This window comes from Miniopterus schreibersii (genome assembly GCF_964146895.1).
Source record: "Miniopterus schreibersii genome assembly, chromosome: 6".
Classification (NCBI taxonomy): Eukaryota; Metazoa; Chordata; class Mammalia; order Chiroptera; family Miniopteridae; genus Miniopterus; species Miniopterus schreibersii.
The window spans coordinates 75,045,016-75,059,351 of NC_138107.1; the positions used below are offsets into that span (position 1 = coordinate 75,045,016).

Sequence of the window (14,336 nt, forward strand, 5' to 3'; positions counted from 1 at the left end):
ATTTTTTTCAATAAATATGTATAGCACTGTAAATGTATTTTTTATTGATTTGAGAGAGAAACATCCATTTGTTCTTATTTTTGCATTCATTGGTTGCTTCTTATATGTGCCCTGACTGGGGATTGAACCTGCAACCTTGGTGTAGCTGGATGATGCTCTAACCAACTGAGCTACCAGGCCAGGGAATTGTATTTTTCTTGCCCTTATGATTTTTTTTAATAACATTGTCTTTTCTCTAGCTTATATTGCTATAAGAATACAGTATATAATGTATATAACATAACAAAATGCGTGCTAATTGTTTGGTATTGGTAAGGCTTCTGGTCAGCAGTATTATCAATTAAGTTTTTGGGGAGTCAAAAGTTATACTCATATTTTTAACTGTGCAGAGGGTCGGCGCCCTAACCCCCGTGTTGTTCTAGGGTCAACTGTGTAACTATGTGTACCCCATGATGGTAATTATAATGAAAGGTATCTCTGCATAGAGAGCATAACTGGATAGAAAGGTGGATAAATCAAAGGTTGTGTTTTTGATTATGGGATTAAAGATATTTTTAGTTGAATTGTGTATTCAGCATTTTTCTTTCTTTTTCTTTTTTCCTTTATTTTTAGTCCTCCCCTGAGGATATTTTTTCCATTGCTTTTTAGAGAGAGTTGAAGTGGGGGAGGAGAGAAGCATCGATGTGAGAGAGACATCAAGTGGTTGCCTCCCGCATGCGCCCCGACTGGGGCCCGGGACCGAGCCTGCGGCTGAGGTACATGCCCTTGGCCAGAATGGAACCCAGGACTCTTCAGTCCGCAGGCCAGTGCTCTAACCACTGAGCAAGCTGGCCAGGGCTCAGCATTTTTCTTATATCATAATGATGTGGGTTATATAATGAAGAAATAATGAGAAAGTATTGTTGGCAGAGTTAGGCAGTCAGCCAGTCACTCAGGATTTCTGAATTTTTGTGGGTCTACTGCAGAGACAGGGTGCGAAGATCAATGAAAGAAAGGACCCAACACACAGGGGTGACAGGACTGAAGTGAGAGTGAAAAGGAGGAGAGCAGCCCACTTCTTAAATTCCACCCCATCAGCCATGATGAGATGTAGCCAGGGGCCTGAGGGTTTGTGGGCCTGGAGCGTATTCATTTCTGGAGGCCCTCTTTTTAAAACCCCAAACCAAAAGTCATAATTAAGAAGAGAGAAGTCAGCCCCGGGCTTCAGAGGCCCTGCCTCGCAGCAGCTTAGGCCGCCTGGAGAACCTGCCCGCGGGAGCAGGGCAGCCTGCTGCCTGGAGGGATTGTTCTGCTGTGTGTGTGTCTGGACATAGTTTCATTCTGCCACCACTTCTCTAAAAGAAATAAGCAACTTAAATAGTTTTTTTAAAGAATAGAAGCAGAAATGAGGGAGAAGCACATTGCCTTGCTTTACTCGAGAGGGTGCCGCCTCTCGGCTGTGGGCCTCGCACGCTGCGGGGTAGGACACAGACCTCTGATGTCACACTCTTCTGCAGGTGATTGCGAGGCTTCACTGAAACCAGCTTTGCTGGGTTCACGGAACGCCCCCTTTTCCCCACCTTGCCCATTGTAGGAGTACTGGTGAGGAAACAGCGCACCCCGTGGCTTGTCTGACGGCTTCCCCTCCTCCCAGCAGCCCTGACCCACTGAGAGGGAGGCTGAGTGGGGGGACCTAGAACTGGGCACATTATAGTCCACATCAGACACTTGGCCATGTGGGGGAGGGTAGGAGAAGGTAGAGCAGAGAGAATCAATGAATGAATACCTAACTAACTAGCTTAACTACCTAACTACCTAACTAAAAGTCATGGAGACCAAGTGAGAATGTGTCACAAACCGAGGGGGTGAGATTAACTCAACCCTCTGCCTCCCTGAGGGGAACCCGCCCAAAAACCTGGGCACACAGTGGAATGAAAATTTGCCTTTACGTTGAGTATATTTCTGTTTTATTGCAAAGCCCAAAAGAACTTTAAATATCAAGAATTTCCAATTATCTGTAAGTCTCTCTTCTATCCCCCAAGTTACACACATACTCCAACGCTATTCTCTTTCCCCTTCTGCTGTTATTTCTCAGTTTTCCTGTTTCTTTTTTCTTTAAAAATATTCTGCTTTTATGAATCCTAGCTTTGGCTTGTCTGAGCTAACCAGTCATGGTTTGTAAAGATGTACCCAAAAAACCAGCAGCCTCCTTCTCTCAGCCCTAACAGGAGCCTGAATCTTTCTGACAGAAAGAGTTAGTCAAAGATCTTACCAGTTCAGCATACTTCTTGAATAAAAAATCAAGCTTTTCTTCAGGTGTTTGCAACCTGTTCAGATTTTGCATTAGCAGGTTGGCTTCTTTGCCTTAAAAGAAAACAAAAACCATAAAGACATTTTTAAAAGTAAGTGTTGAGCTTGAAGTTAGATGATATGGGTTAGAATCTCAAATTGTACATTCGCTAGTTACTACCCTCCCCTGACCAAGCCATTTAACCTATCTCAGCTGCAGGTATAATTTTCTTGTCCTATAAGAAGGGGTGACACCTGCCCTACAGAGTAAGTGAGGATTAGTTGAGAAGTTGGTGAAAGTATGTGGTACAGTATCAGCTCATGGTAGATTCTCAATGTAACAGTAGTCCCCAAAAGTCCATTCTCGTTACTTTCCCCCCATAATCTAAATGTTCAAATGAATTTTAAATATTTTGAAAATATTCAGAAGAATAAAATCACTGACTTTATGAAAGAATAAATCACCCATTTTCCCTCATTAATTAATTTTTTAAAAGAAACAAAACAGTCCATCACAATTTCTAACTACTGTGAAACAGCCATCATTGATACATGGAGTTTCTACAATTCCAGCTCAAAGTAGAGAAACGTGTGTGTGTGTGTGTGTGTGTGTGTGTGTTGCTGCTCTTTTAGTACCTATTTCCTCTCTTTTGGGGGAATCCAGTTCTGTTTCTGTGCATGAGCCCATTCCATGAGTTTTGGTGGTAATAACTGATCATATTTCCTGCCAAGCAGGGAATAAAATCAGTTAGAGAAAATGGACCCATGACATGCAGGGTCTTTTCCAGGCCTTTGTGTGTCTCTCTGGTTATAGGCTTAGCCTTCCTGGGACCTCCCTTCTCCCTCCCAGGCCTTCATCTCTGTGGGCAGTTTCATTTTCTGCTCCCAGCTGGAGTTTATGCTTCATTTAAAAACTCATCTGTTAGTGATTATTTGATGGTAAGCCTTGGATTCTTTCTTTTTTTCTCCCGTTGTTCTTCCCTTTGTCTTCTTCAGCTCAAACTGCCCACTTTGCCTTTTTGTGGTACCCAGAAATCTTGTCTTTAAGTAGTCATTGGGAGGAGAGGGACCCTAGATCTACCTGTACCACTGAGTATGTACTTTCAAAAGTGCGATCAGGGTGGAACAGAGTAACCATCACTCTGCCTAATCAGAGTGGGGAGGTCAAGCCACACAGTAGAGCCCATGTTTCCTGATATAAATCTACGTAAGACTATTCACAGCGTTGACAACCTTTCCCTCAAGAACAGGTATTTCCTGTCTGCTGGAATGTTTGCTTTCATCCCGGGTTGGCAGAGAAATCATGGAATAGGGTCGCCAGAGGAAATACAGGACATGAGGCATAGTTGTTCTAAAAAGCTTATGTATTGTTCATCTAAAATTAAAATCTTCCTGGGCACCCTTTGTTTTTATTAGCAGATTTGCTAAATCTGCTAACTTGAATGGCACCAAAGCACTTTAGGTCTAGAAAGGACTTCAGAGAGTATGCAGACAACTAGTTAACTTTATAGATAAGCATCTAAGGCCCAGAGAGTCCAAAGTTACATGATTAATCCTGGCAGAGCCAAGGCTTGAATCCAAAGTTTGTCCACTTGCTCTAAATCACTTTACTCCCATGTGGAATTTTGATGCCAGGGAAACCGAGAGAAATAAAAGGAAACTTTTTTTTTTTTTTAAATGATCTCATCCCTAACAGCTGGTTTCCTCTATCTTTGCCCAGTGCGTCAGTTCAGATTAGAGACGTGGCCTAAGACAGGGGAGAAGGTGGGTGTGAGAGTTGCCCCATCAGCTCTCCAATTATGGCCTGGCAGAGCACGCTGCCTTTAAACTGATAATCACTGCTGCCCCCGCCCCGGCCCTAGCAGCAGGGATGAATTTGTAGGGTACAGGTCAGGCCAGCCCTTCACTCTTATCTTCAGCCTGTGGAAGGAGCCCACATGGAGACTGCTGACCTGAGTTAGTGTCATCTGTGAAAGCAAGACACTGTACTGTTGATCAGATCAGGCCCAGGATCCAGCACAGTGTTTGGTCCGTGAGGAGTGCTCAGGAAATGTCAGCAATAATGGAACAAAACGAAGCCAGCCAGTGCACACGAGTGTCATGCCAATCACATGAATGCTATCTTGAAGAGAACTGTGTGACTGATTAGAGGAACGATAGGTCTTACTGTCACCCACTAGTGACATTTAGTGTATGTTGGGACACCTCGCAGTATGAGTACCAACATGTAAAACCATTACATGTCTCCTTTGGGGGAGACAGAAACACTTAAGTGAGTCCAATGGCTCTTCCCTGTGCCCCCCCTGCCCCCCCCCCCAAGTATCTTTTCTCCTTTTTGTTTTCTTTAACTGTGAGAAGATGATTTTATTTTTTAATCCTCCCCTGAGGATATTTTTTCCATTGCTTTTCAGAGAGAGTGGAAGGGAGAGAGAGAGAAACATCCATGTGAGAGACACACAGCAGTTGGTTGCTTCCCACATGCAGCCTGACGAAGGCCAGGGACCAGCCTGCCACCGAGGTACGTGCCCTTGGCCGGAATCAAGGCCGGGACCCTTCCGTCCACAGGCCGACACTCGAACCACTGAGCCAAACTGGCTAAGGCAGAAGAAGGTGTTTTGTTTTCTTTGATAATCACACTCACTGAGGTCTCTTCTCATACGCTGTTATTTTGTATAGAAGATTAACTAACATTCAGGAGCATCAATCTACCCTTCAAAAGTGATTTCTCCCTTCGACAAAAATTCCAAGAATTCAGAACCGGGCACGTACAGAATTCATAAATTTGTGACATCAGAACACTTTGTTTGCAAACTTCCATTGATTCTGCTGGACTGGAGGGGTGTGTGGGATTATCACAGAGGAGAGGGAGAGACAAGAGATTGGCTCATCCTCTGAGAAAGGCTGTAATTACAGTGCCACGAAAATGGGGTCATTTGGTGACAGTGTTAGGCACAAGGGGAAAAACTACATTACTCAGGGACATTTATTAGGAGGGGGTGATCTGCCTTCTCCCCAATGTGTTTGTCATTCTAAAGCCACGTGATTGTGACATTCGTCCTAAAGAAAGCAAGGGCCTGACCTGAAGTCCTCATTAGGGCTGGACAAGGTATATGGTGGTACATGGCCACCACTCTGCCGAATGCTCAGTTTGGTTATAAGTCTACACGGGAGTAGAACCACCCGTGCCCGAGAACAACCATGTCGCATATGGCTGTGGCCACTGGCACCGCTGTAGACAGTGGGACTGCTGGAATATAGAAGAATTACTTCTACGTCAAAGAAACTAGAAACCTTAAATTAAGATAATGAAGTTAGTTCTAGGTCACTAAAATACAGCTGAATGGAAAACAATGTAACTAGGATTTTTCTTAAACTTTTAGCACAGTGGTAACTATTTATGCAAAGGTTGGTGACAAATTATGTAGATTTAATGAGTGTACGAAACTGCTTTTTCTCTTGCAAAATTATCTTTTACAACTTTGGGGCTAAAATTTGGTTTTGAATACAGATGTCCCTTCTTCCTTCCCGATTTCCTAGAGTGGTGGATGGAGCTTAAAGCAGGAAAAGACTGTGAATATTCTTTTCAAATGTTAGACCCAGAATCACATTTCAGTGTTAACCTTGTTTTCCCTCTCACATAATTTAAAGGTAATGAGTGTAATACAAATAATTCCTGAGCACCTATAGATATCTTTTAAGGGAAATATGTACGGATGGATATAGACAGGAAGGGTAGTATAGTAAAATTCACCCTGGCCTCAGGTTGGGGGACCTGGGTTCTAGAACTGACTGTATAGTTAATCAACTAGTTGAGTGACCTTTTTTACAGACTCCTAACCTCTCTGGGCCTCATTTCCCTGCCTATAAAATTAGTGGGTTGACTAAATGGATCCTGAGTGCAGCCTCTAAGATTTGATGATCCCATGACTGAAATAGCTTTCACTATTTTTAGCACAATTTAGATAAGAACAACAAAAAATAACATTGTTTGGCTGGCGTATTTGTTATCTCAAACGTTTTGGTCCACTTTCAAAATTTATATTGATTCTCTTACCCCTCACTGTCACCTCTCCTAGTCATGGTTTTTGTTTGTTTTACTTGATTTTATTAATTACATCAGTGTTGAAAATACTATCTTCCCTGTATTTTCTAGTCATATTGTTTTCCATTCAGCTGTATTTTAGTGACCTTATTATATATCATTGGAACTTTGGCTTCTCACTCAATTGGAGAGTGGACCTGGACTTCTTATTAGTTCTGTTGATGATGTGTTTAAACTACTAACAATTTCTTGGCTATAACTATAAAGAAAAACTTCTTAAAAAGAAAAAAACCCCTCTAAGTCTAATAATGAGGAGATTATTCCATGGAAAATAAAATAAAGCCAACCTTATAATAAAAAAGAAATGTATTAGAGAAGTGAGAAATGCATACATCCTTTCTCAACTTGGCTTAGAAGGGAGTACTAATTATTTTGTTCAAGAAGTCTTTTTCTCTTCCCTTCCACCGACTTCTTAAACCCTCCCCTCCTTTCAGGATCTGGCCCAAGTCTTAGCTTCCCCATGCATCTACTGTGCACCTTTCAGTCTCTGCTGATTCTTCCTCCCTGTGAATTCATCTGGTTTCCTACCATCTCTTCCAGAAAATTTAGCATTTGCTTCAAAGCAGCAATTTATTTCCCTCTCACAGTGGAACTAAAAATCAAGCTAAAATGTTTGAAACAGACCTTCTGGGAAAGTGACCCAGTCTAAGGCAAAGTAAGTAAATGGCTGAAGACATCTCAGATACCAATGTCCTAGACAAGGTGTCCTACAGAAGGTAGAACTGAAACACACCTGGAACTAGAAAGATGAAACATTAAATAAGCTAAGTAAATGTTCCTCAACCACCGTACCAATTATTTTTATTTTTTATGTATATCTGGTTCTGCAATATTAATGACCTCTGGTCTTCCCCGTGCTTTCATTTTGAGTGATCTCACAATCACATCAATTAGTTGAATAACCTTTTTTTTTCTTCAGTCTTTAAAACTCTCTAGGCTTCAGTTTCCCTGTCTATAAAATCAGTGTGTTGACTAGATGGAGTCTGAGCTCAGAATGGACCTGTGGATCAGCTCTGTTTCTCTCTTGGACTTATGCTTCAAACTGATTTCTTACTCAAGCGGTTATCAACCTAAAGATCAGAAGGTATATTATATTTTCTCATTGACTTTGTGGTGTTTGTGCAGCCCACATAATGTTAACAGAGAAATGATTAATAAGACACTTGTGAGCCTGGAGGATGGTGTGGGGGAAGCAAGGGGAATACTTTAGATGTTAACAGGACATGTCATGGTGCTCTCTAATGGGGAATCTATATTTGCTTCTTTCAGTTCAATGCCAAGGAAAAAGTAACTCTACTAACTAAAGAGATTTTACAATGTTCCCCCAACTGCTCTGGTGTATAGTGTGTGGACTGTGGGAGGATACGCAGCCTCTAAAGGAAAAATAAGTCCTGAGTGCTCGGGTTGTGGAAGCATTTTCCAAATGTTCAGAGGTGTTCTGTGAAGGAAGGGTATTGTGGTCCAATAACTTTAGGAAATTTTGTAAACTATGCTCATCACTGTTGGAGATTTTCATTGTTGTATATATTAAAGGTCAGAGAATTCTGGCAGGAGGAAAATTTTAACTTGGTCTGAAATCGCCAATATCCCAAAGTTGGAAAGTTTTGAATTAGAGACTCAGAACATTTCAACATCTTAAAAATACCAATAAAGCAAATATTATCTGATAAACATGCAATAATTAAGAACTCATCTTTGATCAAATACGGAAGTGAAGTCTAAGGGTATATCTTCAGGCATGGGTAGAATGACTTAATAAAATTCTACAAAAGGTCCAGATGGATTTTCAAAGAGGACCACAGCTGGCACTTTAGATTTTCTCCAAAGGATGGAGGAAGCATCAGGACCATTGCTTCCACAATTTGTTTGTGTCAAAATTACTCAGGGTTCCTTGGCCCTAATCCAGACCTACCAATTCTGAATCTCTGTGCTAAGGAGCAGCATTTTTGACAAATTCTGTATTTGATTCTAGTGCATAGTTAAGTTGGAAAACCATTGGTTTAGATGATAGTGCAGTGCCATTTAATTGATAAACGGCCAAGAAGCCTATTAAAATCACTTGTGGACAACAGAAATAATACTTAAAATGGTGGTTACTACATATTTAGATTAGCCTAAAAATGTTGTTTTAACTCATATTGTAGCTGAAATAGTACAGGGATTGGAAGAATATGCTGATGGTGTTCAGAGGAATGGCATGGAAGGGTCAGCAGTTTAGATGCATATAATTAGAGAGGACCCAGCTGGGCGCTATGATTCATAAGCATTGGTTCTAATCAAACACATTCAATTGAAATTTGGTAACTTGTGGATGTGGCAGAATTAGAATTGTGGAATTTTTTTCTCTAATTTAAAAAAATTATCTGGCAATTATGAGGTTAATACAGATTTTGAAATAATTTATGAACAGAATACAAACCAAAATTGGCCTTCTTTAGCTTTACTCCTACTTTCTTCATATCCATCTCTTCAGCACAACACATAGAAATTCCTATGTAAAGATAGTTTTGGAGTGATAAAGGAATTTCCTGGTTAGACACTTGAAGTCATTGGCCTCTGTGTGTGACTTTGTATTGTCTTACGGAAAGCTTAACAATGACTAATGCAAAGGGACTTTTCTGAGATGCCTTGGATAGAGAAGGAAAAATAGCTCTGTAACACAGAGCAATTTCTTCTTCTCAAAGTTCTAAACACTAGAGTGATTGGAATCTTGCACGATGGAACTTGGTATTATCTGGGTTAATCTTTTGCTGGGTGGGTCAAGTATGCTATTTGAATGTGTCTTTTAGCCTTTTTTGAAAGCATTGCCGGCAATGGGTTTTAAGCATCCTAGTGGTGTCCTCTGCCAGCACAGACATACTTTTGGGTTCACAAAAAACCTGTTACTGGAGTCTGAACCCAGTTCTGACTCCAACACATGTAATCTTTCACTCTGCCACGTGGTCTTCCAGAAATGAGTAAGATGTGATCACTGCTCTTGATAGGTTCCCCATCCAGCTTGGGAGGCAGCTCTATAAACGAACCATTGCTGCAGAAAATTTAATAAAGAACTGAGGAAGGTGACGCTAACTCTACCTGGGCATGTCAGGGAATGTATTACATAGGAGGTGGCATTTGTAGTGAATGTTTCAGTAAAATTCACCAAAGAAGACAGGCAGCAGGACATTCATTGGCAAAGTAACATACTTTCATTCCTAGCTAAAACTTTAATTCTCGCGCCCTTCTCTCACAGCTCTTTTTGGTGTTCCCAGTCCCCCATGGCTCTCCTAACAATTTAGCCAGGCCTGTTCTGGCACTTACCCTATGTAATAATCGGTGTGCATGTTTGTTTTTTCTCTTCATACCTAGAGCTCCTTGACTGAAAGGCCACGACAACTTATTTATCTTTGTGCGCTTAGCACAATGCCTCATAAGGATTAGACATTAATAAGTATTTGCTGAACCAATGAAGTAATGAGAGTACGAATATTTTCTGCAATTGACATTCTGAAACGGACGCATTTCTGAAGAGCTTTGTTAAATAGAAAATATTTTATAATAGTAATAGGACATACTACTAAGTGATCTGACAATCATTTTATATGTACAAAACAATCCTGACATTTTTATTTTGTTTAAATCCAAATTTCATAGCTTTGCTTTAAATAATTTCCTTTTTATTCATCCTTACAACAAATATTTATTGACCACCTAGCATGTGCCATCCATTGTCCTCGACACTAGGCCTCTGATGATGTCCAGATATATATACAGTCCCTGCCCTTGAAAAAAGAGCTACTGGAGCAGATACCCATTAATTAAATAATCACAAAATAAATGTGTATTCTTAAATGATGATATATGCTAGGAAGGAAAGAAAGATACGTAGTATAACAGAAACAGAAAACTGTAAGACTTCGTCTGTAGTTGGGCTAAGAAAATGCCATTTGAGTTGTGAGCCAAATGATGAGGTTAGTGTCCCAATGGCTGAACTGGGGAATGGGGAGAGATTTGTAGGTAGAGAAAATAGGATGTATGCAGGCCCTATGGCAGGTTTAACGAACTGAAAGAGAAGATCAGAATGACTAGTTATTAGGCAGCAGTGGCGGTGGTGGTGGTGGGGGCAGAGTGTTCAGGAAGGGGATGTTATGGGGTAGAGTGATGTGAGATAAAGCCAGAAAGAATGGTTTGGGTTAGACCATTAGGGCTTGAAAGACAATGTTAAGAATTCTGATCTTTGTTCCAAGAACGATGAGAAGCCATTGAGGACAGAGGGGAGGTGGGTAACATGTTGGAAGTTCACTTTCGCTCTATTGAGGGAAAGTACGGACAAGTACGGCAAGGAAAGATGGAGGGAGACCCTGAGGTAGCTACTGTAGTAATCCAAATATGCAGTGTGTCTTTTAGTAAAGGTTGGAGCAAATGCCCTTTTTTGAAATAATTCAGAAAAATCATAATATGGAACGTAATTACTTGCCTAATCCTTTCAGGATTTTCTTTTCCAATTTTTGCTCTTTATTGCTGACAGGCTCTTTGGCTGTGGGTGGTTCTCCAGAAGCCACGGGTTCTCTCTCGGTCTCTTCAGGGGCTTCCTCACAGTCCCTGTCCTCGTTGTCGGCTGGTTCTGTGCTCTCAGGCTGTTCGTTGGCCTCAGTGGAGGTCTCTTTCCCTGCTGTGCAGGCAGCAGACCCATACGTGTTAATGATGTCTTCCAGTTGTCTATTCAACTCTTCAGAGATGTCATGAGCCCCTGTTTCAGGCTTCATGTCCGCCTCCTTCAATGGTGCTTGGAGTGGGGCCGAGAAGCCCTGACCGTCTTGCTTCTCCAGGCCGTTTTGACTGGGTAATGGTGAACTGTCCCCTGGAGGTGCTGACTGTGGTTCTCCTGAGATCTGTGCAGAGCGATTGGCCTCCATGCTGGGAGTTACCTAGTGGCAAGCACAGTCAGGCTTTATGAAATTAACCCAGTTACAGGTAAATGGTAAGGATATCCCCAAATGGGCACCCACTAATTACAGTTTCTAATGTGGGATGAGTATGCTTTCACAAAACATAAATATTGCGATTAGGCAAGTAGGAACAGTAGGAAGCCATTTTTCCAAATCAGGTCATACTATTAGCATATTTTTGGTTTTGGTCTTTAAATTCCAGTAGTATCTCTTATCCTTGACATTAATAGAGTAACCTAAGATGTTGTTTTTTGTGGCCAAATTTGTCATTTTGCTTAGAATAACCAATTTGTGTTACCATTCTCTTAAGTAATTCTATGTAGATTTATAATTATTGGAAGTACATGGATGTATACATTTAAAATATTTACATTTTAAATGGTGTTATTTTTTCAAAGTTAAAATATTTAATACAAGAGCTACTGAACTTACTAAAATCCTTCATCATAATAATGTTTCTTAACTCTAATCTATAAATGAAGATTTGATTAATATGAGTACATTGATATAAATGAATTATCATACTGGATACATAACATACTTCCTTGATTTTCTGATATTTTCCTTTGCCCAGGTGAGCAACATATAATCATCAATGATAAAAATACTTTTTTTGAGGTTCAAACTAGCATCATTTTTGGAATAAGACAGAAAATGAGAACACATATAAATTAATAAACAAACACGTGGAAATATGGTGATGCTCATAATAATAATTCTTTGAATTTCTATAATACTTTTTTGTTCTAATATAAAAACTTTGTTTCAGAAAAAAGAACAGATTACAACTTGCTCTTCTCAGTCAAGAAACTCTAGGATATAAAAGGGATATCTGTAACATTTTGAACAATAAAAAAATTAAAAAAAATAAGTAGAAACTCTAGGATAACGTAATATTTTTTAAGAAACATCAGTGTTTAATGAACAGGGAGGAAAAAACTAGAGAAATGATTCAGATATAATATGGGCTCTTTGGAAATAGAGGGCAAGGAATGAGCTGAGTCAAGGATTCCAGGGTTTCTGGCTGTCACCATTTCTAGGCTTGCAATAGATTTGGCTTATGCCTTTAAGTTGTGGTGCATTTTATTTGTAAGTGATATTTAATGGTGCTGCTGCTAATTAACAGGATAAAAATATCACAGTGCCCTTGTAATGCACAGGTTTTGATGCTATGGTATCATGAAAGCAAAAACAGAAACATACTGTTCTATGCATTGCACAGCTTCCTGCTCCCTTCCTCAGGGCAGTAGATGTCAAATGCTTGAATGCCAGCAAGAACAGAAAAGTCAATGTACAGACATTGCCACCCACTATGGCCCTCCCCAAGTACTCATTAACTTAGAAGGAAGTACTTTTTTCTCTCACCCATTATATTCTATTTTTTCTTTTTTATTGAACTTGTTGGAGTGACATTGGTTAATAAAACTATATAGGTTTCAGGCATACTATTCTATAATATACTATCTGTATATTGTATTGTGTGTTCAGCATCCCAAGTCAAGTCTTCTATCACCATTTATCCCCCCTATACCCTCTTCTGTCTCTCCCATCCCCCTTTCCCTCTGGTAATTACCATACTGTTGGGGTTTTTTGGGGATTTTTTTGCTTAATCCCTTCACTTTTTTCACCCAGCCCCACAACCCCCACTCACCCATTCTAATCTACCAACTTTATTATCTAATGGTACAGTAAACAGTTTCATTGTCTTCATCGCTGAAGTTTCTTTATCGCAGCCCCTACTTGTTGGGCACACTCATCTATATATAACTATGCCTCGCCTAAACGCAGAGAAAGACACTTAGCACCTGCTGTCCAGCCAGAAGCTATTTTAAGCTCTTCTAAAAGGAGCCATGGCATTTAGCACTTTATCCTTGAAAATCAAGGGAAGAGAGTGCTTTTAATACAAGTTGAAAACAGTAAACATTTACTGGCTTAAACTCATATGTGGGTTTTAAAGTGTTAGGAAGGCTTTTTAGGATGTAATAAAATCTAGAGTAAACCAAACTTCAAAGCAGTGCATTTCAAATGGACTCTCCATAGGAGTTTTAGTGTGGTTAGTCTAAATGCAAGTGTTTTGTCTGCATTAGCTTTATTCTTCATTCATCAGAGGCCATCATCATTGATGTTTTTGTATCCATCCCATGGGTAGCCTTTAAACTCATGTGCCACATTGACTTTAAAATGGAATAACTTAGTCATTGTAAACCACAGGACAACTCAATTCCTAAAAGCAGCCTCAAGATAAATCAACAGGAGGGGAAAAAACCAAGGTCAAAGAACTGTTACTTTTAAATCGTCTCTTTCTAGATTAATTAATTTTACAGCAAAAAAATTATTTCTCAGTTTTAGCCTCTAGAAACTTTATCGCAGCCTTTTTCCTCCTCTGAGGAGTTTTCACTTGTACCAGCAGCCCCGGCAGATCATCACACACATCCCTTCCTGAGCAACACATTTTAATTATAAGTAAAGCAATGGAAAGTCCTTCCACATCTCACTGGCAGTCTCGAGGCTGCGAGTTTTGAACACTACAAACCGCACCCCACATCTTCTCACACTGCTTGGGGGAGTGTTTGTCATACTTACCAGAAGGCAAGGAGCTAAGCAGAAAGGGTAAAGGAGAGGCAGAGAGGCAGCAAGAAGCTAGAACAGCAACAGCAGGAGGTGGGCAGCAGCTGCGCTCTTGCAGGGGAGAGGCACCAAATGCCCTCCATGCCCCCCCGCCCCCCCGCCCCCCCCTGCCCCCCCCGCCCCCCCCTGCCCCCCCCCCCTCCCCCCCCCGCCCTGCCGCCTGAGGCAGCAGGAGAGCAGGGAGGGGGAGGGAAAGGAACACCGTGTGACACAGCAAGAGAGAGAGACACCCAAGCTTGGGTAGCTGTCGCCTGGGCAAATGTCTTAGAAAGGAGCAGCAGCTGGCAGATCTTATCAGACTCTATGTTTTATCTTTCAAAAACTTGAAACGCTCAGGATATAGCCCCTTTACTCGCCCAGTTTTTCACCATTGTTCTTCTGGGCAGGGATCGGTTTTTCTGATTTCTTGG

At 40.9% G+C, this 14,336-nt stretch overlaps 1 protein-coding gene across 2 annotated transcripts in view; it reads right to left on the minus strand.

The window, feature by feature from the left end:
• Positions 1 to 14,031, minus strand: part of TXLNB (taxilin beta) — a 44,361-nt gene extending 30,330 nt beyond the window's left edge. Inside the window, exons 1-4 of one of the 2 annotated variants that reach the window (XM_081141405.1) lie at positions 13,882 to 14,031; positions 10,827 to 11,277; positions 8,790 to 8,861; positions 2,252 to 2,343 (exon numbers count right to left, since the gene is read on the minus strand). In XM_081141405.1, coding sequence (XP_080997531.1) covers positions 2,252 to 2,343; positions 8,790 to 8,861; positions 10,827 to 11,265 — 603 coding nt within the window. In that variant the 5' untranslated portion in view covers positions 11,266 to 11,277; positions 13,882 to 14,031. The remainder of the gene's footprint in view (positions 1 to 2,251; positions 2,344 to 8,789; positions 8,862 to 10,826; positions 11,278 to 13,881) is intronic. The other variant, XM_081141406.1, reaches the window with a different exon arrangement.
• Positions 14,032 to 14,336: the final 305 nt, after the last annotated feature.